The following is a 27,890-nucleotide window of genomic DNA, read 5'->3' on the forward strand; positions in this document are numbered from 1 at the left end:
CCCAAATCTAATCTCTCATCTGCCTTTAGGACTCTTCATACTCATCTTATGAGTCTGACAGACTGTACAAGCAAATATACTCTTCTTTGTTGTTTATTGTTTGTTTGTTTGTTTGTCTTGTTGTTTTTGTTTTCTGAGCATGCTTTTTAGTAAAATTGAATTAGTTTGTTAACAATGAAAACTCCAGAATCATTTTTATGGTAAACTTTATAGGCAATTGATTACTTATGCAGGACAGGTAATATTTCTTATCATCACATGGAGTAGTTGTCATTTATAACTGTTGGAATTTAAGCAGAGAGAAGAAAGAAAAAAAGTATTATGAGAATCTGATTTTTTTTTTAAAAAATGGCTGGATCATATTGCTTTGTCTATACCAGTAAACTAAATGTATATAGGACAATTTTATAACACTAAAGACAATTGGTATGAATAATTTAAATCCTCTCACCTGCCAAAACAGAGTGTCCATAAACAACAAGACTATTAGCAATGGTATCTGTTTCATACTGCTTTCCAGCCTATGAATGGAAGCGAATTTGGAGAGTTTGTATCAGCTCAGGACAAAAATTGCTAGTGGTTACTCTAACAATATAAAATTGCAAATGATTCACTCTCATAATAGAACACTCCCTAACTCTGTCTAATCTAGTAATAAATATCTAATAAAAGATCTGTATCAATTCTGTAGAAGTAATTTTAATTCTTACTTTTCATGATTTTAACTGGACAACTTGTAATCATATAATAATTCTCTAAAAATTTTTGGTCATAAGCTTTTTTCTTTTTTGGGGGGGGGCTGTCTAAAAAAAACAAACTGCAAAGAAGAAATTATCTCAGGAAAAAACAAAACAAAACAAAACAAAACAAATGTAGAGTATTTATTTATTTATTTACTTACTTATTATATAACTACTTAATGTGACTGTCAGTGGGACTTGAAGTTTCAGATCCACTGCAAAAACTCTGCTGGTTGAACTGAAATAACATAACAACATCAGAAGCAAAACAAAAAATATGCCATATCAGCAGTTAGGCAATTCTACTGTCCCTCCAACTGTAATTGATAATCCTCCTTTCTAGTGCTGTCTTTGGTGCTCACTTAACCCAATGGTAATTGATTTTAATCTGTCTTTTCAGTCATTTCCACATGGCTTCACAAACTAACACTCTGATTGTGCTTTAGGCTTGTATTTTGTTCCCTCCTTCACCTTTTCTTCTCTAGCTTCATGTCAAAGTCTATTTGCCTCACCAGCTGATCTTTTCATCATTCTGCTCTATCATTTTTTGCTTAGTTACTTTCCTCATTCACAAATGTAATTTTCCTGTCCATCTCACCACCTGCCTGTTCATTTTCTTCTATTGAACTGAATGATCTTTTCCAGCCAAATGGTTTCCAGTGTTCCAGTGTTTTCCTGCAGATTCCACCTCCTTCCTCTCCTTCCTCAGTTTCATAGTTTTGGTATCAGTTAGTGCCTTTAACCAGTGAGACATTTAGCCAGTGAGACATTCCCTTCTCAATGAGACATTTGTTTTCATTACATATAAATCAGATTATTTCCCAGCCACTCCACCAATCTGTGTTGCCTGATGCCATGAATGGTGCAGAGAGAAGACCACCTTTTTTTCTTTGACAGTGGTATGTCAAAGACTGTGGTATGAATTCCAGCTCAGCTAAGGGCATCAAAGAGTAAATTTGGAAAAAATCTAGAGAGAAGTTTTGAACTTTCATCATGTTACACAGGAAGCATGGTCAGTTACGTAACTCTAATGAAGAAGGCAGAGTTTAATCACAATGAGAAGAATTTGAAAAGAATGTTTTCTTAAGACATTTAAGTGAAAAATCAACTTTCTAATCCATGTGTACTCAAACATATGTAATTGGGCATAGTTATAGATTTGCAGATGAATAAAAAAGATTTTATAAGTCACTAAAAGCATAATCTCTCAACCACTGAAACTGTTTTATACCAAAACTTGATTGATGATCCCACAAGAGAAAAGTCTGCCAAAGATGAAAAAAAAAATAGGATTTACTGTATATTTTCCTTTAATCTCTTGACAATCAGATACACTTTAATCCTTATGACTGAGCATTTCCAAATAAAAAATAGAATTGGAATTCATTCTACAAACAATATGCAGATATTTTTATGTTTTAATAATTAATTTTTGGCAAGAATAAAGCTAGTCATCATTAATGGAAAGTCCAGGAAACCTTAAAGGGGATATTGCCAACATGAGTGATCATCAGATGGCAGACAGTATTAAGCTCCTTTCAAGATATGTACATGTATTACTATCCAGAATTATTCAGCATATTGTTTTTTGATATCTATTCAGGAAAGATAGATACTTTTATTCCATTTTAATAGCTATGTGAAATTTGATATCTCAATAAAGGAGTTCTGTCAAACTTGAGGTGCCATATACACTTATAAATAGAATTTTCTGATTTAGAAAATGATTCTAGGAAAAAAAATAGTGTGGAAGACATTGGAAATGTAGTAAATTTTACCCCCTGCAGAGATTAAATTGATAGGAAATATTGAAGAAAATAGTAGGATCATTGTTTGGACCTGTACGTGGAAGTAACTGGAGCAGAATTTAGACTCTTAAATGAGACACTTTTCCCTTCACATTCCTACTGTCCACTCTTCCTGATTTAAACAATATTTTTCCATGTGCTGGAGAGGGAGCAATGGAGAAATGTAATAATGTAATACATGATTCACTTTGTACTTCAAAAAAAAGAAGAAAATAAAAAGAAACATTTTTCTTGTGCAAGTATAGAATTTGAAAGGATTATAAAGATATCAAATAACAAGAAGTGTAGATTAGAGAGCACAGCCTTGTTGTTACAACATATGTTCTGAACTTTCATAAGATAGCAATATATAACACTAGACATGTTTTCACGAAAACAAGGAAATTGAAAGCACCATTAGAATAAATGTTTTTGTTGTTGTTGTTGTTTTGTTTTGTTTTGTTTTTGTTCTTTATGTTCTGAAAGAACTCACAGAAGGGTGTGAATGTAGCATTAAGGTACCATATCAGTTGCAATACTGGACTGAGGCATAAACAACCATTTTCCAGCTCCCTTCTTCTGAAAGTCACTTTGAATGAAGGTCAGTATGACCAAGAAACAGGTCTCCACAGTTTTTTCTTTTAATAGAAACAGTGCTAATTGTATCATATATCATTTTATTTTGATTACTCTACAGGTACCTTAAAGGAGGCTGTAGCCTTAATATACGAACCTCCTTAAGGTGGTTGGTCTATTCTCCCACGTGCCTGGTGACAGGATGAGGAGGAATGGGCTAATATTGTGCCAGGGGAGATTTAGTTTGGATGTTAGAAAGAACTTTACTGAGAGGGTTGTTAGGCATTGGAATAGGCTACCCAGGGAAGTGGTTGAGTCACCATCCCTGGATGTCTTTAAAAGTTTAGATGTCGAGTTTAGTGATATGGTTTAGTGGAGGAATTGTTGGTGTTAGGTCAGAGGTTGGACTCCATGATCTTGAGGTCTCTTACAACCTAGACAATTCTGTGATTCTATGATTAACACAAAAGGAAAAGACTCATTTTGGCTACCTCATTCTTTTCAGACATTTTGGGTAAGGTTAGTTATAGACAGGAGGATCTGCCATTTCTTGATTATTCTGCCTAAACACATGCCTAAACACATGCTCTCATGTACTTTTGCGTTAACTGAATAGTTGTCTGGAAATATAGTTTTCTGGAAAGAAAACAAACAAACAAAAAATGTACCTAGGCTGGGGCAATCACAGACAGGTGTACAGACTGGGAGAAGAACTCATTGAGAGCAGCCCTGCAGAGAAGGACTCGGGAGTTCTGGTGAAGGAAAAGCTTGACATGAGCCAGCATTACACAATTGCAGCCCAGCAGGCAGATTGCATCCTGGGCTGCATCAGAAGAGGTGTGACCAGCAGGTCAAGGGAGGTGATTGTCCCCCTCTGCTCTGCCCTTGTGAGACCCCACTTGCAGTGATGCATCCAGGTCTGGGGAGCCCAGAAGAAGGAGGTGGACATGTTAAAGGCTGGAAGCACCTCTCCTTTGAAGAAATGCTAAGAGAACTGGAGATTTTCAACCTGAAAAAGAGAAGGCTCAGGGGTGACATTAGTGTAGCTTCTCAATACTTAAAGTGGTCTTATAAAAAAGATGGAGAGCAACATTTTACGCGGGCTGATAATGGTAGGACAATGGGGAATGGTTTTAAGCTATAAGAGAGGACATTTAAATTAGTTGTTAGGAGGAAATTCTTCATGCGGAAGTTGGTGAGGCACTGGAACAGGTTGCCCAGAGAAGTAGTGGCTGCCCCATGCCTGAATTTGTTCAAGGTCAGTTAGATGGGGCTTTGGGCAACCTGGTCTAGTGGGAGGGGGTTGGAACTAGATGATCTTTGAGGTTCCTTCCAACCCAAGATGTTCTATAATTCTATGATTCTATGATTTATATGTAAGTAACTGAATCACATACCATTTATCATCATTCAGGAGACAAGTGCTGCTCCTATTTCAGCATACCAGTGATTTCCCAGCTGGGATTCACAGACATCATAAAGACCCTGGAGACTTGTTCATTCTCCCAGGAGACCCATGCCTTACCCAGGCTACTTCCCTGTTATGTGGTTCAACATTTCAGATACGTCATCCAGAGCAAAGACATACGTGCAAGGCACATGTACTTCCTCTGTAGTTTACTGATCTACGTTTCAAGGCCTTCATTGTAGATACACATAACGAATGCAGAAATCCATATTTTAGTCAGTTCCATCCTGAGCTCCATTCAGAATACATATTCCATCAGTTTCATCTCCATTCCTCCTAACAGTAATAGCCTGCTTTGAAAAATTAAGGTAATTGTTATGAAATTAGTAAATGCAACAAAGAAATGATAGTGCACAAACAGATACATTAGAAACAACAACAACAAAAAACATAACAAGGAAACTAAGTGTAGGTGGAGCAGATATAAAGCATGTATAAATCTAAAGCATGTATCACAAACAAATTTGAATGGTTGGATCACCAAGAGGAATGCTTAAAAGTATTAGATCTAGTATCTTTGTTTAGGAATTTGAATGTCAGTTCAAGAAATACAACCTTCCACTGCTAGAAAAGTCTGGCAGAAAAGGATAAAGTTCTCCTTGACACCAAGTTATGTAAGAAAACAGATGGTAGCAAAAGCATGAAATAATTTCTAAAGATCATATTGGTTTACAATGTACTCACTCCACAACAACCACTCTTAGCAATTATTTGCCTTTGCTCTGATCTATTTTTTCCCTTTGTTCAGCCGCAGGTCTACTCACAGGCATGCACATACTTCAATGTGTCTTTCCTCTTTATCTAGATATTTTGTTTTACTTTTGCATAAGCTAACATTTCTTATTATTATATTGACTAGTCAGACTGATGTTTCCATACTGCTTCTAGAAGTCTGAGAGATGACCAAAAATATTTCATGTACTGAGAAGAAATGGTTCAAATGCTGTTTTCTCATCTTGATTCTTTGGTTACCAGTAAATTCAACAGCGATCAGGAATGCCCATCTGGACACTGGAATTCAGGCATCAGTACATGTATGGATAGATAGTTTGAACAGTACCCAAATCATGTTTAGTCTGTTCCAAATTTTCCCAGTAAATTCTGCGGAAATAAATAAATAAATAGATAAATAAAATTAAATAAACCCAGTAAATTCCATTCTGTTCTGAGTACAATATGTCAGAAATGCAGGAATTATCTGTGTCATCTGTGTCAGGTGGGTATGGGAGGTTGAATCCATTCTCACTTCTCAGAAATAATGTAGATATTGTTGCTTCACTGCACATATATCTTCCAGCTGAACACTGTAAAGATTCACTTTTCTGTTTGTTTCATTTGTTTTGTTAAAGGAACTTCTGCAGGAAGTTTGTCCACCTTAGCCTGTGATGCCTGCAATTTGTTCGGAAATTGCTTTTAAAAATAGTGGACAAGAGACAACATTTAGAGGCAAAACTACCATGCAGACAGACATTTATCAATTGCAAAGGTGCAATTTGAATGACCAGGGTCTCTACAGCTGATCCCATCACTCAGGATATCTTTGAAGATCTAAAGTTTTGAACTTGTCAGATATTTAGCTGTCCCTAGCTTGTAAAGTTTTTGTAGTATGGATGGACTCTTGTCTTCATTATCATCCTGTAACAGGCAGCAGGTAGCACTGGAGTCGTTCATATTCTTTCTAGGTACCCATCTCCTAGAAGTGTAGTCTGATTGTATCAGAGACCATTGACAGCAAACTCACAGGTAGCAGTTTTTGTCTGTAAGTATTTGAAAGCCTATCTTCTTGGAAGAAAAAAAAAAAAAAAAAAAGGCAATTTGGCAATTTTTGAAATTAAAAATTTATGAAATTTGTATTTTTTTCCATTTAATATTAAAACAAATGTAAAATATTCCTGAATATATTTATTTTTCAGCCAGATACATAACTTTCCTGATGTACTTGTGTACCCCCCAGAAAGCAAGATATAAACAAATGCAGACACATACATGAAGACACAAACACATTTTAGAAGTAAAAATACAGTTACTTCAGTTAAATATTCATAGAATCATAGAATGATTGAAATATTGAAAATCTCTCCTGCACCTAGATTTTTTTTCTAGATGCTCTGATAAAACTATATTCAGCTGAAAGTATCTTTTAGCTATTTTATTAGCTAAATTGGTTTATTGTGTACTTTGAAATCATTGAATATTATTCCTGTTTCTTTCTCTGGGTGATTTCTTGTTTTTGTATTAGTTTGTACCAGAAACAAATTGAAATAAATTTGGCGAACATACAGATATGAAGCAGTATGCCCAGTAATAAATGCTTCAAGACAGTTTTCTATTCTTCCAGTTGTTAACCATTTGGGATAGTTTAGTGGTTTGGGTAGCATTAGTAACAGAGATACAAAGTTATATAATATCTCAAGCTAGATATTATCAGTGCAGACTCAATAAAATCTAACCTTTTTGAAACAATGGTTCTCTGAATATTTGAGTGGATTTTGAAAACCTTCACACATTACTGATTTTCACATTGTTTAAAAAATCACGAGAGAATTCCAGTCTTGGAAAAAAAAGTTAACTTTGTACTGTAAATATTGGAAATATTTAGAGAGCAGCAGATATTCAGAACAATAGTTCTTTTTAATATATTACAGTTCAACATTGTTGATTCAGAAGTAATTACATAACATAAATAAAAGTTTTCTTAAAAGTAACTTTTCAGCTCTTATTGGCATCTAACTTAGAAATACTGTAGTCAATAAACACTTTTGTTTGGATTTCAATACAGGACAAAAAACAACCACCCAGCCTAAGAATAGACAATTAAATAAAGACCAGCTTTTAGTATTTCTTGCCTATCAGCTAGTCATTGCTGTGTAAACCAAAAATAAATTTTGGCAGGGAGCTATGAAATCTATTTCAGAATACAGAATTTAATCAAAACCAAAAAAACTATTACTTGGAAAAAAAACCTATTAACTAAAAAACTATTACTAAAAAAAAAAAAAAAAATGTTTCTATTTCAGTGAGCAGTATATTGGCAACTTCACAGCAAATCTATGTGTCTGGAAAGCTGAAAAGAATTCTTCATGTCTCATGTTTGTGCTAGTTTTAGACCTAGCACATATTAATTTCATTCTTCATATTAATTTCATTCTGTAGATGAAGGGGTCATTAAAAAAAAAAATCTTTAAAAGTAACACTGAAATATTTCGATCAGCAGTATTTGCCTTACTATTTGGCATGGAATGAAGAGTTCACTTTGAGTTTCATCAGGTAATGTGAGAAATTCATTATCCCTAGTAGATTTAAATTACTCAGATTTAATACAAGTTAAAATTATATGTAACGATATGGCATTTCTTAGTTTCATCAAATCTCACAAGGAAAGGTGAGAATGTTAACATTACACTGGTTTACTAAAAATTTGGTTTTCCAAAACCAAAAATACTTCAAGAAAAGTCTCTTTGCCATTATACGCCATATTTTCCATGTATTTCTTTTACATTATTAATATATTTATTGTTGTTTATTTATATATGTTTATTTTTTATTTTGCGTAATATATATTGATTATTTTAATTAATTATTTTAAATTATTTAACTATTTGTCTCAGTGGCTTTCCTTAGCATTTGTTACTAACTGATATAGTGCTACATTTTTAACAACTATAATAACATACATACAGAGATTTCTCAGACTGTGTCCCTTAAAAACACTGCACACATTATTGCTGTGTGTATTGGAAGACATAAATGAGAATAGATCAGTATAATAAAGTGGAGAGTGGAAAGTAACTATTTCTATGGTTAAAGCAATAGTCAAAATAGTGAAATGCTTAAATCATTTATACTAAAATACTGATGATGACATAATAGCTTGTTTTTTATAATGAAAAATCTATATATTTGTGTGTATGTTTGTTTTGGTTTGTACTTCACAGTATATAAGAAAAGTAATATAATAAATACAGACACATATAAACCTACATTGTACACAGAAATATCTCCATAATCAAGACTTTTGAATGTTTTGAAGGTTAATTTTGAATGTAATAGAAATATTTCAATAGTTACAAAGGATAGAAATTGAAAGTATATACCTTTCCACAAAAATAATAATAAAAAAAAAAAAAAAAAAACATATCTGCTATTGATATATCTTTGACTAAACATGTGCTTCAAGAAACTGCAAAGTTGCTGAATTTCTGCCCTGTGGAAAATTTACAATTTTGTCTGGGGAAGAAATATCAGTGAAACTCACCATAGAGCAACTATATCTTTTAAGAGAAAGCTTTACTTAAATATCATCATTTTCACGCTTCATGCTTGGAGGCAGACAATAAACCACTGACCTTGTAAATCCAGTTTTGCCAACACTAGTAAACTCAAAAGAAGTTATAATGAACCTTATGGTAAGCTTGCTGGCACATGCTTTATTTTCCTTGACTTTCTGTGCATACAGAGTGATCACTGGACTAGGATTTCTGGGTTTCCAGTCTTTCAGATATCATGTAAAATGGTAGAGGCAGCAAATCTGTAAATGTTTCTTTATGGGAACAGTGTTGTAAAGGTATAGAGGGTAATAATTAGAGGGTCCATAATTAGAGCAAATGTTGTGAACACAATCAAAGTAGGTAATCATGCAAATCTTGCTGATTTCTAACACACTTGTTCCTTAACATTCACTTTGATTTTACATCAACATTCCTAATGCTGACAACTGTAGTCTTTATTTATTTATTTATTTATTTATAAGGAAAGACAGTTAATTCTTTCTTCTTTCTCTTGTAAAATATCTGAAAGTACATCAGGGTGTTCTTAAATAAATATGTATTTATTTACATTTGAATCAATTATTTTGGAAAACATGGTCCAGATTCCATCATACTTCTATACTACTGAGATCACCAGTGGAAAAGAAAGGCGGGGGGGGGGGGGGGGGGGGTGGAGGGGTGGAGAGAGAAGGAAAATGGATGGAACAAGTAATTTTTGTTATATAAACTGAAATTTTGGTCTAGGAAATGTGGATTTGAGTAGTAATTTTTTTCCTTCATATTCACTCTACACGGTAAAAATGCTGAGCACAGACTTGCTGTAGCTTTAATAGTGTTATGGAATATTTAGACCACAAATTATTTTAAAATACTCCTTAAATACATATACATATTATTTATTTATTACATTATTATTATATAACATTATTATATATTATATTATTATTGTATGTTAATATTATATTTTTATTTATTATTATTTTAAAATATTCCTTATATATTTATATATATATATCACCACATGACAGGCATGGAGGAAAGTTGCTCATTTTTAGTCATATGTTTCTCAGGTTCATAGCACCAATAAAGAACCCATAAAAATCACCTTCATTCCCAGAGGTACAATATCTTTCTGGGTAAAGTATTTGTACAGAGGAACACTTTGAAAAACATCATCTGAATACAATGAATTAGGAAGAGGCTCAGAACAGATTTTCTAGTGCCTAGATTGTGCTTGGGGATTTGACTATGACAGTGCTAAGTACAGTGTTTCAGGTAAGTATCTGTCAACATTCAGCTCGTAAAGGATTTCCCTATTTTTAAGAAATTTATTTATTTAAAACATATGAATTCATTTCAAGTCAAAAGTGTTCCTGACATAAATAATCTCATAATAGAAATTATTTAAATTTGGTTTTGATTTTATGTTTTTTAAAGATCAAAGGTATCTGCAAATTATAGAGTATCATGAAAATATGTCAAAGTGAGTAAGCATAATAGTCTTATGGTAAATATTAAGTATTTGAAATGTTGTCTATATTTTCAATTAAAATAAACAACAACAACAAGTATTCCAAGAATTAACAAACCATTCTGTAAGTTTGCTGAAGACAAGATTATCAGGTCAGGCTATCCTGTTTGTGAGCACTTATACTTGAATTTATACAATTGGAGAGATTTTGGGTGGAAAGATCATGTAGAAGTCCAGTTAATAAATATTAATTCCATTTGAAGAGGATTTCAATCTACCTATAGATTAACAGTTCCACAGACAAATGGATTCCATTTTGACCATTTAGTCTGGTAATGTGCATAATGCAGGCCATTAAATTTCACAACACTGTATTAAGGTATCCACATATATTCTAGAAGTATTATCTAAATACTTGTTTAGGTATATATATAGGCTATATATATAGACTGGGTATATATATAGCCTATATATATATATATATAGGCTACAAAGAAGTTAAGAGGGCTGGAGCACCTCTCCTTTGAAGAAAGGCTGAGAGAACTGGAGATTTTCAACCTGAAAAAGAGAAGGCTTCTCATTGCAGTTTTTCAATACTTAAAGTGGTCTTATAAAAAAGATGGAAAGCAACATTTTAATTGAGCTGATAATGGTAGGACAGTGGGGATTGGTTTTAAACTATAAGAGGAGACATTTAAATTAGTTGTTAGGAGGGAATTCTTCATGCAGAAGTTGGTGAGGCACTGGAACAGGTTGCCCAGAGAAGTTGTGCATTCTCCATTCTTGGAAATGTTCAAGACAAAGTTGGATGAGTGCCTGGACAACCTGATCTCATGGGTGGCATCCCTGTTCATGGCAGGGAGGTTAGAACTAGATGATCTTTAAAGTCCCTTCCAATCAAAGCCATTCTGTGATTCTGTGATTATATGGAACATGTTAATGGAACAAACCTTTGCCAGGGGAGGTTCAGACTAGACGTAAGGAAAAAAAATATTTAATGAGAACCGTCTCATCAATGGCCAAACACTGGAACAGACTTACTCTTGAGGTAGTTCATTCCCCGTGCCTATCAGTGTTCAAGAGGCATTTGGATAATATCCTAAATAATATGCTTTAACTTTCAGTTAGCCATGAAAAGGTCAGACAGGTGGACTTGATCTTTGAAAATTCCTTGCAATTGACCTACTCTAATTTTTGAGGACAAGAATAGTTTCAGGGCTCCGAGAAGTATCATATGTTTGAAACTTTCATATCCAGGCTCGACTCCACTGTAAATATTTCCCTTTCTATTAAAATCCAATACATCAGCTCTAGGAGGAGCTAGGCACCTCAACACCTCAATTTAACAAGTCTCTAGGAAACATACACAAAGGGTATGGATGTGAATTATTGTTCTTTGTTGTCAGGTGTACATTCATAAACTCTTGGGTATAAGCTTGCTCTGCTGTGCTGCCTTTGGAATCTGAGACCAATCTTTACCATAATGCTTCTTTCTCTCCTAAAATTTTTTATCTGCCAAAATCATTCTGTTACCATCTCCTGTTCTTGTATTGTCACTTAAAAAATTGTTGATGCTTCATATGTTAATACTTAGATTCAGGAAGAACATTTATTTTGCTTAAAGGACAGGAAATGGTCAGGATAAGGGCTTGAACTCTTGAAATGGAAAGAAAGCATACAAAATGACTCCACAATATATCCTGTCACCCACGCATGAAAAAGTAGTTTCTTTAACATTTTCAGATGACTTCTCACTGACAATACTAGAGTTCAATTTACCATGCCCCACTGGAAATGGCTTTATGGCAGTTTTAGTGTCTCCCAAGCACCAAAAGTAGTTCTTGTAGAGGTCTTCTTCATCTATTTTCTTTTCTATGCTTTTCAACTGTCATTCATTGTTCGCTCAACTTTTTCTGTCTTGGATTAAAATCTTCAAGCTAAGACTATGAAAGTTCATTTGTTTCTCATCTATCTATACTCATGTTCTTCATGAAGAGGTACCTTGTGAGTAAAAAGCTGCTTTGAAAAAAGCTATATAAATTATCAAATATTAATTAAGCAGAAATAGCAGTGTTGTTTTTTTTTGTTGTTGTTTGTTTGTTTGTTTTTTAATGTTTCACTGTAAGTTAAGTTAGATGGACTTTCCTTTTCAGTTAGAAGTAAGGAACAGATACAACTTATAATGTATTACTTACAATATATAGCTTATTATATTATAACTATATTATATTGTAAGAAGCCAAAAAACTCTTGAAACAATATACTTTTTGTTTCTCTTTTTGTTTGTTTCACTCATATCCACACCACTCACCTGGAAAACAAGGAAATCACCTTTTTCCTCAACCTTTTTTTTTTTTTCTCCTACATGCTATCCTGAGACTTCTTGTTAAATTATATTATTTATTTATTTTTTCTTTCTCTTATAAGCCTGAAAACTGACAGATAAACTTTTCTTAGAAACTAATTTTCCCTAGTCACACAAAAAAAGCTAATCAAGTTGATGATCAGCTTCTTTAGGCTATGGGGTGTGAAGAGCAGAACAGATGTATTCAAGTATGGATGTCTGGGAGCCAGAAAAACACTACTATTTGTATGTTTCTGAATAAGAACCGTATATTTATGTGTAACCTGCCTACAGATGTGAATTCTGCAAGATCAGCTTTGCCAGTGAGAGGTAGCACTGCTACAGGTAACAGGTTTAGTCTTTGAATTGCTGATGGTTACCCTTGAATTTCAAGAATGCACTAGTTTCAGTGTTTAAATGCTCATGTTTTGTACCTTCAGCTAAAAAATTTTATGCTTGTGGGATGTACTGATACACAAGACTTTCTATGACATTTCATAATAAATATACTAAATACACTGAGGGATGCAGATCAATATTCATCAGCAAACACATAGTATTTTTCATAGGCTTTCATCTAACCTGAAAGTAAATGAACCACTCTGCCAAAAAGGGCTGTCTCTGAAATGAAAATTTCTATGAAAAAATGTATTTTTTAGACCTCATAATCTGAGCAGAAAGTGCAATTTTAAGAGGACACTGGGAATTAGACTCTTTTGAGTCATATGCTTTTGGTACATTTCCAACATTGTAATTTAGCTAAAACTTGAGGAAACAATAGTTGTCCCAGGAAGGAAGAGAAATTAGTAACTAAGGAAGATCTCTGTTTTTAATTCTTTTCTATAAGTAAAAACAAACAAACAAACAAAAACAACCACCAACAAAAACAACAAAAAAGTGTTTTTGTTTACACGGAGGGAATGGACATATGGGCATCAACCTTCTCTACTGTTCCATACTTCCTTTTTTGTTGGTAGTCCAGTTTTTGATGTGAGTTCAGGTCAGAAATCAGCAGCAGATTATATTTTTCTCATCATGTTTCTGGGTGCTTTATGGTGTTATGTTTGTCTGACAAATGAAGTCCTTTTCCAGGTTAAAATACCATGATCTGTATCTTTCTTGACAATACTTATCTGATCCCACATTGAAGTGGTTCTAACAGTGGTTCTAAGATGCAATAAAACTACTTCAGAAAAAAAAAAAAAAAAAAAAAAGATCATAGAACTGATCACTCACCCCTCTGACTTGGTTCTCTATGAGGATCTTGCACATGGCAGCAGGTGGGTTTATATTCCTACATCTGGCAGACAAGATGAGGAAATCACTACAAGCACCCATACCATGTATATCAAGCATTACTGATTTACTGATGAGAAATAAGCACTGTTTAATATATCAGTGTTTGGGCAGATTAAGCTAATATACATATTTCCTTTAAAGATAATAGAATAACTGGTGTTCTAGGTGGAATAACTAGAATAAATTGCTAAAATTACTTAATCATTTTATAAATGTGGAATGATTTCACTTAACTTCTAGAAAAGATGTGCTTTATACCTTTATTTTAAAAGCAACATCTAGACAAACAGTAAAACAATGAACTGCTGCAGTGAAATTGAGTCATAAATCTTGGAAATCTGAAAGGTTTAAATAAATAAATTATTATTATTATTGTTATTATATATATAATATATATATTATATATATATATATATATATTTTTTTTTTTTTTAATGGGCCTAAGTAGTAACATTCTTCCTCAACCCAAACTTTCTCAAAGTTTGTGTCTTACTTTCACAAGTTTAGTTCAAATTCATCTCTCTTCTAGATGTTAGCTTTCTTCAGACCAGAATTGTCGATTATAAACCTTCTAGAGCAAAATAATCATAATTTAAGAAAGATTAAAAAAAAAATGAAAAGAATCATGTAGGTAAATTATTCTGAAGGACAGTAATTTATATGAGAATTCTGACTCAGAATTTAGCACTGAACAGACGAAATCAAAGAATGAAGAATGTGCTTACTTCTACCCAGTCTGATTTATAGAGCTTTAGCCCTACTATCACTTTGTATTGATTATGAAGCTTTTGCATAAGTTAATTATAAAGGTTAAAAATTCCTCAATAGAAAAAAAGATGGAAAGATGGAGTTCTTAATCTAAAACTGGTGTTATTTACAGTACTGATTCCAGCTCCCAAGAGCACTGAAGTTATAATGAACATGTTTTATAATGAACATGGATTTAGAGGTTATTGGGCGAGAAAGCAATAGCAGAAGAGCTAATGAAGGTTACTGTGGTTCTCTCTACCTCGGAGGAAAAATACAGTTATGTCTTTGTGTCCAAAACAAATGCAAGTATTCTAGACATGAAATACTTTGCTATATGTTAAAGTCATCCTTCAAGCAAACCTAATATATGTTAACAGTTTAAACAAATAATGTAATCTATTTGTGAGTCTCAAAGAATGCAAAATAAATTGGTATGTTTTGATTTGTGACATCACTTGTCTTTGTTGCATTAAATCATAAAGGCTTTGTTTTCTACATGGAAATACTAAGTTCATTAATATATAATATGAAACAAATGCCACTGACAACTTTGAATGAAAACTTTCAAATACTAGACTAGAGACTTAATGTCTGCTGCTCTTGTAGTTCAAAGGACTTGTCAGACTTATATTAAGATCATTGGTTACAATTTTTTTTCCCTCTCTAATATACAAATTTCATAAAGCATGTGCTGTTAAACATGATATGTCAGATTCATTTCCAAGCATATGTCTAACCATGCAGAATTCTCTTAGTTGATGCTATTACACAGGCTTCTTAACTGCTTTCTAATAACTGTAACAGCATTCCTTATTTGTAGGTGAGATTACTTGCATCTTGGTATTGCCTATGCATTTAAAATTGTTATTTGCATTGAATTGTGTATTGTTATTTTAGGTCAAATTATTTCCTCCAAATAAACACCTACTACCTATTTCAGAAAATTTCTTCATAACGATACCTATGTTTATAAAATAATAGAATAATAGAATCATAGAATCATTGAGGTTGGAAAAGACTCTTAAGATCATTTAGTGCTTTAGAGCAAAACCCCAAAACAGCTCAGTACAATGTGTTTCAAAGAGGTCTTACCTGCACCTTGTTAAGGAGAACTACATTATATGGGCAGTGGCATAACCTTCCCTGGAGAAACTGCTGAAATCTCTGCCACTTAAGAAAGAATAGACTGGATAAAGCAAAGATTACTATGAGGAAAAAAGAAAAAAAAAAAAAAAGTAATGATGGCATGATTGGCATCATACTTCATATATGGAAACAAAAATCCTAGTCATAAATTATCTCCCCTTGTGAAGGCAAGATAGATGTAAATTATCAATAGGCATTTCACTGTCCTACCTTGAACTGTAGCAAATAAATCAGGTTTATACTTTGGTGTTTATATTCAAGGTCCTGGCCTGGGATTTGAAACAGGTTCCTGACCTACATTTCCTAGGAACAGATGTGAAAACTTGTATGATTGCTTTTCATTGAAAGAAATAACTGGCCAGCAAAAGAGGTGAGGTGGTGACCAACCCCCACCTTGCTACAGTCTCCTTTAAGGTACCTGTAGAGTGCAATAAGGTCATCCTTGAGCCTTGTCTTTTCCAGGCTGAACAATCCCAGCTCCCTCAGCCACTCCTTGTAAGACTTGTTCTCCAGACCCCTCACCAGCTTCTTTACCCTTCTCTGGCCTTGCTCAAGCACCTCAATGTCCAAGTACAGAACCTTCCCGTGACACTAAGCAATTCTCTGAATTTCAGTAATTTCACTGGCTACATCTGTACCGCCAAGTATCTCAGCTTGTGCCTTGTCTCCTGGTTTCAGTTCCAGTTTTCCACATAGCATAAATGTCAGTTCACTCCATGGTTAGGTGATAAGGAAAACCATCCCCATTCCAAAACAAACCTCATGTTCTGTGGATAATTCATTGCAAGGACTGCTTCCAAAAGGCAGCACAAGCCAGTCAGCTGAAGGTTTGGATTTCTCTGACTTAGAAAGTCCTTCAACAGTTGGCTTGTTATTTTCAAAACACTTTCCCATGCCTGGATATCATACCCCAGAACTTGTAATATGCTCCTCCAGTTTCGAGTTATTAAAACACCACCTGGTGAGTTGCAGCACAGCCCTCTTGTTTTTGTTTGTTTGATTGCTTGTTTCCAGGCACTTTGAACTAAAATAAAATAATAATTGGATCTTCTAGCCAAGGAGACAACCTCAGGTGGCTAAGAAGGGATGCAGGACACTGAAGTACGTAGTTGTGATTTGTTCAGCAGTTTCTTCTATGAACTGATATCTGAGCACAGTAGACATAAACCACTCAATACCACCTTAACTCAAGGATCTCCTTGTGGGATGTGTATTTAGTTATGTAAATATAGTTACAATGGATCTTTTTATATTTCAGAAGGAAATACTTTCATAGAATACTGGTTCCTCAGAGATGTTTGTGCACATTGGACTCTGATTCACTATTTTCCTGACAAAATGGCAGCCCTTCAACACCAAACAAACTTAATGCTGAAACCAAGAAATGCTTAAAGACAAAGTTATGACTTTGACTTAAAGTTTTGACTTTAATTCAAAGAAAATATTTTTTGATCATTCAGTAGTGAATGAATGAACAAAGAATTAATGTAATCAAATTCTGACTAAATACCTACGTCTGAGTACTCCGTTTGCTTCTGCTGCATTTACTAACGTCTCTCTACATTCACTGTGGTGGAAGCTGCAACTTTGATGCAGGGCAGGATCCAGTTGTCTAAATAGAAGTGCCAAATGCCACTGGAGATGCTTTAGTATATTCAAAACATCCTTATAGGGCTTTTTAAGAAACAAGCTTCTTTTGGATGGGTAGGTGTATGTCAAGTGCAATACACCCCTCCTCAGCATCTAACATGTCAGTAGATAGCGATGTTTAGGCAACCAAATCCTCTTTGTAATATACAGTATATACAGTATAGAAAGCATCTGTGATTATCTTCTTAAACTCACCAGTTTAGTATCAGCATAACACTACCTTATGTTACATTAGGGATGGTGCTCACACTAAACTATTTATTTCTAATACAGACTGATGGATGTAGCCACTATAGCAAAAAAGATGAAATTCTGCTCTGCCAAAACATGAGTTCATCTGTGATTTTAAAAAGAGCTGTATTGAATATTTTGAATATATTTAAAAGACTCTGGCCTTTATAGTTAAAAATGATCTCATGCAACTGTGAAAGTTTAAGCACATTTTCAATCTTTGGTGCTTTTGTTTGTTTTGTTGTTTGTTTTGTTTTTGTTTCATTGCTTTTACTTTGCTTTCTTCTTGCATGATGCAAAATAGTTGTAGAGAAAGTAGCATGAATTTATGAGAATTATGGAATAATTCATTCCATTTTATAAGGATTATAAATATGTATTCCTATGCTCCAGGGCACACATTAATCAGTGCCAGAAGTTAGGTGTCCCAGTGGTCTGGTTATCTAAATTGTTCACTATATTCTATTGCTACTCCAACCTCTAAAGCACCAGGCAATGGTCATAGGCAGAAGAAATTAGTGAAATAGAAACTTCAGTGTTTGGGAAAAATCTATGCATTTTGGTTTTGAACCCTTTCTGCTCTTTCACCTTACAGTTGCTGACAACCTATTGGGATTGACACAATCAGATACAATAATTTATTACACCCAAATTAAGACTTTAAACCTCACAAAATTACACAATGGGATAGGAATGAGAGACATCTTACAACATACAATTTTAATATTGGTGAATCCTGTGCTAATTTTCTGTGCTGATTCATTAATTTAATTGATAGTGACAACAAGTATACAAAAGTTTATGTAGCTATAAATTCCATAAAGCAAGCCTCCATTACTTCTAAATGAATCATTTTGACTCTTTAAGCCCTTTTCACATGAACCATGAAGCAAACAGAACTTATATGAAAGACTACATGCTTGAGATGCTAAGAAGTCCATCTGAGTAAACTGATTCAGATATGGCAAATTCATGCGCATTATTAGATAATTTATTTTTCTTTAAAATTAAGGCCAAAAACCTCCCAGAGGAGGTTCCTTCCACTGGAAAAATGATTGAAAATTTTGACTTTTTTTTTTTTTAGCCTCTTTGAATCAGCTGTTAATTTTTTCTTCATTAAATGAAAACTAAAGAAACTAAACCAGACACATTTTTCACTATGTTAATTTCTGACAATTTCTCAACAGGGATATGGCTTATATCACTATTTCCCTCTTCAAAAGGCATTCAGTCAAAGAACGGCAAAGTAATGTGTGTGCTTTCTTTTGTAATACTTTTTACTGAAACACATTTTTGTTGTTCATTTGCTTTATTACCAGTGCTAAATTGTGAAACATTTAATACTTACAGAATCACAGAACAGTTGAGATAGGAAGGGTTCTCTTAGATTACCTACTCCAGTCTTCCGCTCTTTTTCATTTCAACTACTGCTCAATAGAGAAGGCAAAACTTATATAATATGTTAAAGACATACAGAATTCCTAAAGAAGATGTATACACCGTCTGTATGTGTACTATAAGAAGGACCTATGTTCATGTGACAAATGCATATGCTTTCTTTTTAGGTATACACCTTACATGTAGATTCTGCAAATATAGATACAGTCATAAAAATATGGATATGGCCTCATTTGCCATATATCCTTCATAAGGTAGTTCTTCTCAGCCATCTTTCTCTCCCTTCATTGAGACTTCACAGCCATTATCACAAGAACTTCACTTGGAAGTGTCTCTGAATAATACTACTCATAGTTTATTGTTTCTACTTTTCTTTCTAAGAACCGGACACCATTAAGTATTTTGTGAGTTTTTTAAGATTAATGGCTTTAAAACACCATCTGGAGAATGATCTGTTCAATACTGAATATTTCTTTTCTTATATATACATATAAATATATCGTGATTTTTTAGTAAGCAAATTTATATGTTTCTTAAACTAAGAAATGGAAGTTGTCACAGAAACCACTACATATAAACAGAAGCATGTCTAAGCCATTTAAACATAGCTCTGTGATCTAGTTAGCATAACTATATTTAGAAATGTTTTTGTATAGTATAGAATTAGGAATAAAGCTGGGAGGAACAGTAAAAGAAAGGGAGAAGACCTTTAAGGGCTTTAAAGTTTCAGCTGGCAAAAATCTGGTCAAGAAAATGGTAACTACTATGTACTTTTAACTTCTGGAATGCCAGTGCAAAGTTCTTTTCTCATTGTTGTTGTTTTTTGTTGTTGTTATTTTGTTTGTTTGTTAAAACCAACTAATACCTTTTTTAATGTTTGGTTGCGTAATCATTATTGAGATGTCTTTACAGTGAATTATAAGAATCAAACTAATACTGTGTTCGCCTTCATAGGAAAAAAATGCGTTGATATTCATCAATGTTGGTATTTTCTTGAAACAATAAGGAGATAGTCTTAGCTCTTGCTATCTATAAGTTTCAGAACCTATTACTCTGTTCCTGTACACCATATGTACACCATACCTTCATTCTTCTTAATCTCTATGTTAGTCTTCTTTCTTGCCTTTTCCTATAAATTATGCCATTTACTTTATCAGTTGCACCTAAATCAACCTGCTTCTGTTTCAACAAAATGTTGTAGACCCTTACTGATATGAATAAATTCATGTCCTACTCCCTGCAATGTTGTCTTTTTCCAGGTATCTCGCTATTGTAAATTACATTTCTAAATTCATATTATACATATGTTTACAGTATAGCAGCCTTTTCTTTTGTTCACTTAAACTTTATGTGTCTCTTTACCCTCTTCTGAATCTTCTTTATGATATTTTTTCTGAATTTTGGGACTTTGCTTGAACCAGTTATCAAACTGTTTTTTCTTGTTTGTCTGCTTGTTTGTTTTTTCCATGTCTCACATGTTATCCTGATATTTAGATTATATATATAGTGACTGAAATAACTATGTGCCCTGCTTAGGAGAATTTTACACAACTTCACAGGAACGTTGTCTTGTAAAAGCTACATTGCAGAATAGTTTCCTAACTATCTGAAACACTATCCCATTTTCTCAAGTTCTTCCTCATATTTGAGGCTCATAAGAAATGCTTGTGCCACAAGAGCTGTATTTTGAATTTTCTGGAATGTCATAAGAAGAATAATTCTTTCATGGTTTTGGCTGGAATAGAGTTTATTTTCTTTGTAGATTGATGTTTTTCTTTGTAGTGTAATGCTGTGTTTTGGATTTTTGGTGAAAAATAGTCATGACAATAAACCAATGGTTTTAGTTGTTGTAGAGAAGAGCTTACACAGAGCCATGGACTTTTCACCTCCTCATGCTGCCCTGCCAGTGAGGAAGCTGGGGGTGCACCAGAAGCTGGGATAGGACACAGTCAGTACACCTGACCCAGACTGACCAAATATATATTCCATGTCTTAGGGGTAAAGAAGGAGGAAGTGGATGGCTTTCAGAGTGATGGCATTTTTCCTCCTGATAAACTGTTGTGCATGATGAGCTTTGCTTTCCTGGAAGTGGCTGGACACCTGTTTGCTGGGGTTAAACCATAGCAGATGCACAGAGGGAAATCCAGTAGTTCCTCCTCTGTAAAGCTTTGATAGGGTTTATGTGCAACCAGATTCCCACAGAAATTCATTTGCTAGCTTCTTGTTTCCTTGAAAAGCCTTCTAAGCTCTGGCATATGCTACCCAACAAATAGCAGTTAAGGTAGCAAGATGTTTGAGGTTAGACTGCAGATACACAAAAAAATCCTGGTTTGGTTTCAAACCAGGCCACTATTAAAGGATGTTCTGTTTAAAACGTTTAAAAAGTTTTAAATCCTAGCATGGTTCCTAGACTGTTTAAAAGTCATAGCCCATTTTTGCAAGATTTTGATAATCTCAATAGAAAATTTCCATGTCAAATGAAAATCTTCCATGTCTTTAGGTATGACTTTTCAAATCAAAGTTAAAATCTGCTGCTGTGTATTGAAAGGATATTGTATAACAGCTGTAGATATTCTGGAAAATTTAGCAGGTCAGGTGTCAAGGTTGTCAGTATCACTACATTTCACAAGCTTTAGATATCTTTAAAAGATGCTAAAAGAACATTAGAAATACTTTGCATCTGTTATAATAAGTTGCTGTTATATATATCACACTGTTTGCTGTAATTCTTTTATTGATTAATCTTTTCTAAAACAGACTAAGAGAAAATTTTAAATTGCAGCCAATAGCTGGATTTCACAGCTAATGCTGCAGTCAGAGATGTGATCATTTTACTTTATATAGGTTCATTAAAATGTTATATTTGGATTCTAGAGATTTATCTTCTGCTCTGCTGCAATTATGGCTTTCCTTCAGAAAGAACTCTGAATATTATTTCTGAATTTCGCTATTTCCAGTCAAAACATTAGCTCTAATATGATTTTGATATAAATGAGACATTTATCACACTTAAAAGATTTGGTAATCTTAAATGCATTTTCTTTAAGAAAATTTCAGAGTCTAATGTGAGGAAACTAAATCCAAACATTTGCTCTTTTTTATTTTTCTATTTTTTTTTTTTTAATTTTTTTATTTTTTTTAAATACAAATATTTGTATAGGTCTTAAAACTATTACAAGTTTGTTGTGGACTAAGAAAGTTACACTCATTTAGAGGAAAGGATGACTTCTATGACTGATTATGATGTGTGAAAGATGGCATACATTTTCAAATCCAGGTATATAATGGACAACAGATTTACTTATTTAAATATAAAGTATGGTATAGGAATAAAACTTATCCAAACTGAAAACTAAAAAAAAAAAAAAAAGTTGTTCTTTGGGAAACAACAATGAAACCAACAAAACTGGTTCTGTTAAAATATACTGTTTTTAAGTGTTTTTCTGTACAGTGATTTTTTTTTCTTAAGATCATATCTAAGCATATTTTTTTTCCACTTCTCATTTCAATACAATCAAATTTGTGGGATAGATCTATGGGGTTTAACAGATGAAAGGGTTGCTGTATGTTTATACTGCAATCTTAAAGTATAGCCATTTAACATCAGAGAAAATATTCAGCACTCTGTGGTATTTTAGTTGATGAAAGCAAAATGTATTGCTATGGCTGAACATTTTTAATAGACACTCTTTTCATTGGAACTTCTAAAGTTTGCAGTTTTCATTTCAGGTTGGAAAGAGGGAAAAAAAATAAAAAAATGGAGAGAGAGAGAAAACATGTCCTATAAAACGAAAACTATTCTTTTTGTATTTTCCATATTATTGTTAATGAAATCTTCACTAGCTATTAAAGATGACTCTTCAGTTAGTAATTAGTAACTTGTCTCATTTTCTTCGGATTCAGGTCACACACTCTAGTTGAAGACCACTGTTTTTTAAGTGTAAATCTAGAAATTTTCCTTGTTTTGGCAATTACCTTTAATTATAAATAGATAAAATCCTGGATATTTAAGATAAGGCCATACATTTCATGTGATAGATTATCTGTAAATACACTGGGAGAAATCTGCTTTGTTATACCTATAGCACCACTTGGTGAACTTTTTTGTTGTACTTTTTAGAGGTTTTTTTTTTTTTGACTGTTGAAATTTTTAGATAAGGAGATTCTTCACTAATGCTCTGGAGAAATGACACCTCCCCCACCCCTCCCCACCTGCTCCCCCCCAAATCCTTTTGGTTCTACTTCTAAAACATCCTTGAAACAAACAAACAAACAAACAAAAAACATTTTGATCTACCAAACATCCATTCAATGAAGTGTTGAGTGACTGATCTTTTTCTAGACAGATTACTACTGAATGTGCATGATAAGAAGGAATTTATTCACTCCTTCTCAGCCTCTATTGTTGCTCTTCCTCCTTGTGTGTCCACTTTCATTGTACTCATGGAGCTAATTTTCACAAATTCCAGGCAAGAGCACTGGATCAATAAATCCACACAAAATAGCAGTCTATTCTGCTGTCTGAGTACAGCAGCAAAGAAGACAAATTCATTCTAGCAGGTTTTTCAGACAACATGATTGACTTTATCTGACTCTTCCCTTAATGCAGTTTTTCAAAGCTACAGGAAGGAGATTTTAAGTACATACAGCAAGTTCTCAAAGAGCAGCTTTCAAGCTGCTTTTAGAGAAAAGAGTATTTTTAACACAAGCACCAAAAAAGTTGTTCCTTTCAAACACAGTGATTCTTTGTAGCTTCTGTTAAACTAGCTTAACAAAGAGGAAAAATCCATGACTAAAATATTTATACTTCATCACAGTCCCTTAAAAAAATAAAATAAAAAATCAGTAGTTTACTCAACTTTACTAATGATACAAAGGAAATAAGTACCTACACAATGAATAATAATGCAGAAACAGACTGTAAAATCAATGTCAGCTCAGTAGAGCTGAGCTTCATTCTAGTAGTGCTGTTCCAACAGTAGAGCTTACCTTCTGAATTATATATGTATTGACCTAATTACATAAATATTGACTTTGCTTTATATAAAGGCTTTTTCAGTCTCAGTGTAATTACAATGTCAATATTTGTTGCACGTAATAACACTGGATTTAAATCTGTTAATTTTGATTGATAGTGGCATGCCACAAGTTGCTATATGGGATCAGACAGTCTAGAAGTATGAATAGAAAATATAAGTAGCAGACAATGCTTCCAAATCTAAAAATGTCTCCAAGCCCTTCTGATTATTTCACCATGAAGAGGAAATAAAATGGGTGATTACATACTTGTTTTATAAAAAGCACTGTTTTGAGATGGTGAAATATTTATTTTGGTCCAAAGCTGTAAAAATATTCAGCCGGAACTCAGTAAAAGGTTTCCTGTTTAAAGTTACATTTACAATTTTGCCTTACAATGTTTTAAAGTCTGTTTAAATTATACCAAAAAGGGGGGTTTTATATAGCAACAAACATAGTTTGTTATATACCCTGCATCAGGTATACGTTGTTTTGGAATATTATTTGGATGTAGACACAAGCAATTTGACATTAAATTATTTCCCTTTTCCTTCAAATCCAAGAAAGTGTGAGCAGTGGTCTTTTAGGTACAGCTGGGACTTGCAAAACTGTTCATTTCAGACTGCAAATGTTTGTTGAGATATATTTCTACAAGAACAGTTTTGTTCAGAGCTGGCAGGCCTCTGAATTACTTTCAACGATGAATAGCCATATAGTATAGTGTTTGTGTTTTTAGATGCAATTATAAAGTATTTTGAATTTGGCAGTATCATGGGAATCAGAAACCAAGCTGTGACAGTCCATGTGCTGACAATATATATATATATATATATATTATTTTTTTTCTAGCTATAGCATGTTGCTAGTAGTGACAAGGCATCATACTGTACTTTCTTATTTGTCTCAGCAGGGGTGCCAGACAAGATGAACCTCAGTGATGTAAAACGAATCCATCAAACCAACGATGGCAGCACTTTAGACACAACTGGAGTAGGAAGTACAACAATGGCTGATTACATGACATTTATGCTGATGAGTCTGGTAACATTATTTCTCAGTCTTTGGTAACTGTTTAGCTCTGTCTTGATATATGTTTCATTGTCGTCTGCTTATCCCTAGTCACAAGCCTAGAATAAAGGATCTGGTGGATAAAGTAATATTTATGACAGGTTACATAACATCAGCCTCTCTGACTTTAGGCATAAATATTAACAAAGTTGTTTATATAATATTTTTCCTGTATTTTTGTAACATCTGTATATTCATGCAAAATTATGTTTTCTTTACCAATATTTTGTGTAAAAAAAGTTGACTACCATGGAATCATAGAATCATTGAGGTTGGGAAAAACCTCTAAGATCACCTGGTCCAACCATCCCCCTACCACCAATATTACCCACTAAAAGAGATTTGTAAAACGAGACCACAAAATCACAGATACACAAAACTGTGGAGGGGACCCCTGGAGCTCATCCAGAGCAACCCTAAGCTCACAGCAGAGTCTACTAGAAAAAGTTGCCCAAGGACAAGTCCAACTGGTATTTGAATATCTCTGACAATGGAAACTGTACAGCCTCTCTGGGCCACTGTTTCCATTGCTTGAACAATCATAGCACTTTTTAAAAAAAAAACATTTAATATTACCTACACTATGATTCTATGCTATTTCAGTCTGTGCCCATTGCCTCTTGTCCTGTTACTGGGTACCACCTTCTTTGCAACCTCCATTCAAATACTTATATACATTGATAAGATCCCCCTGAGGCTTCTCTTCTCCAGCCTGAACAGTCCCAGATCTCTCAGCCTCCCCATTGAATGAAAGATGTTCCCATCATTAAAAAATCTTCATGATTTCAAAATCTTCATCATGTAAAAATCTCAGTAGAGATCACCTCTTTTGACCTGTGGCAATGATTTCCATAATTCGGTGCAGGAAGCTGTTGGTTGCTTTTGCTTTCATGTCACTTTGTTGTGTCATGTTCAACTTGCTGTCCAGCAGGACTCCAGGTCCTCCTTTACAAAGCTGCTTTCCAGTCAGTCAGCAACAGCATGCACTGTTGCATGGAGGTATTCCTCCCCAGATGGAGGACTTGGCATTTCCTTTTGTTGAGCTTTATGAAGTTTCTGTCAGTCCATTCCTCCATCCTGGCAACATCCCTGCAAATGGCAATAACAACTATCTGGTATATCAACTGATCTTTCCAGTTTTGTATCATTTGTGAGAACTTGCTGTTGTATTGCATAGCTCATTAAAAAATTAAATAGTATCAACTCCTGGGTAAACCAAGAACAACTTGGTCTCTCCATGTGGACTCTGTGCTGCAAATCACAACCCTACAAACAAGTGATATCATCCGATGAAAGAGTTGCACAGCACTTTATGAGTTTTGTATTTAAACTCCTATCTTCATCTAAGAGAATCCTCTAAAACAGAAAATGTAGAATTTGTCCTTCTCTCACTAAAAAGAAAAACAAACCACAAACAAACCAGCAAACAAACACAGTGTAAACTCAGATAGTTTTGGTAGGGATTACTTTTCACAGCTCAGAAAAACTACATATTTATACTTTGTATGTATACACATACATACAAATTATTGCATTTTATCTGTGAACAACAGTGGGGCTTGGATTCAATCCTATGTTATCTCAATCTATACGTCTACACACAGATGTTTATATATTTTATACGTATCTATGCTGTCATTACAGTCAGTGAAAAAGCAAGGTAACATTTAGTTGTTAAAACACCAGCAATTAATGCCAGTTGAGATGCTGTGAGAAAATTGCCCAGGTATCAAGCTGCTGTTACAAAGGGGCTCAAGTCTTTCTATGAGCAAGAGACCCGCGTCCCTTGTCAACACAGTCAATGAAGCCCTATTATAGCAGACACCTAAGAAAAGAACTCAGCTGCCCAAAAGTGTCTGGCTAGTTCAACCTGAGATTTCCTCAAGCATCCAAGGCATCCTCATCAGAATGCAGGACTTAAAAGAAATTTCAGAGGCTTCCTTAAAAGGATTCTGCGTGGAGTTGCAGCTGGTGGCTAAATGACCTAGAGTATTTCAAATAGATCTAGGTATCTATGTGTGGGCCAGTGAATCGTATGTCAGATCTCCATCATCCACACCTGGACCTTAGCTAACTAGCTGACATGGTGACACATGAACGCAAATCTGAATCACAGTCCGAATTGCAGCTCAGGTTCTTACACTTTATAACATGAAGTAAGCTAAAATGTTGCACAGTACTAATGGTATATTATATATAACTGTTATAAGATTTGATTATCCTGCATGACTAATTCCTATGTCATTTTGACAATAAATCATTTAAGAATATTTTGCAGTTATTTTTTCCTTCACAAGAGCAAAAAAATAAGAAAAAAAAAGTATAGTATTGTATGCACTAACCTCGTATCTAGAACTCTTCCTCGACTGCAAAAGCGATTAATTTTATATGAGATAAATATAAAGAAACATATATAAATATTTTTATTTCCAAATGTATTCATTAGTCATTAGTAAACACAAGATAACATTCAGGTGAACAAAAATAATGTTTAGAAAAGCAAATGAACATTCCTAAGAGCAATTCCATGCCTAGGCAAATATCATTATATAAGCATGTTTGCCAGGGTATAGATTTTACTTGACCTCTTTATTTTTTCTGTTTTTTTTTTTTTTTTTGTAAATCAGTCCTCCAACTTCACTTATCATCTCAGCATACAATGAAATTATGACATTGAT

The 27,890-nt window shown here is 33.8% G+C and overlaps 1 protein-coding gene across 2 annotated transcripts in view; it reads left to right on the forward strand.

Moving 5' to 3' along the window:
* The window catches only part of GPC5 (glypican 5), a 730,379-nt gene extending 702,897 nt beyond the window's left edge, over positions 1–27,482 (forward strand). The window contains exon 8 of one of the 2 annotated variants that reach the window (XM_068676960.1): positions 25,052–27,482. In XM_068676960.1, the coding sequence (XP_068533061.1) occupies positions 25,052–25,212 (161 nt within the window). In that variant the 3' untranslated portion in view covers positions 25,213–27,482. The remainder of the gene's footprint in view (positions 1–25,051) is intronic. The other variant, XM_068676961.1, reaches the window with a different exon arrangement.
* The last annotated feature ends 408 nt before the right edge of the window (positions 27,483–27,890 follow it).

The sequence above is a fragment of the Anas acuta genome, chromosome 1 (genome assembly GCF_963932015.1).
Source record: "Anas acuta chromosome 1, bAnaAcu1.1, whole genome shotgun sequence".
NCBI classification, from domain to species: Eukaryota; Metazoa; Chordata; class Aves; order Anseriformes; family Anatidae; genus Anas; species Anas acuta.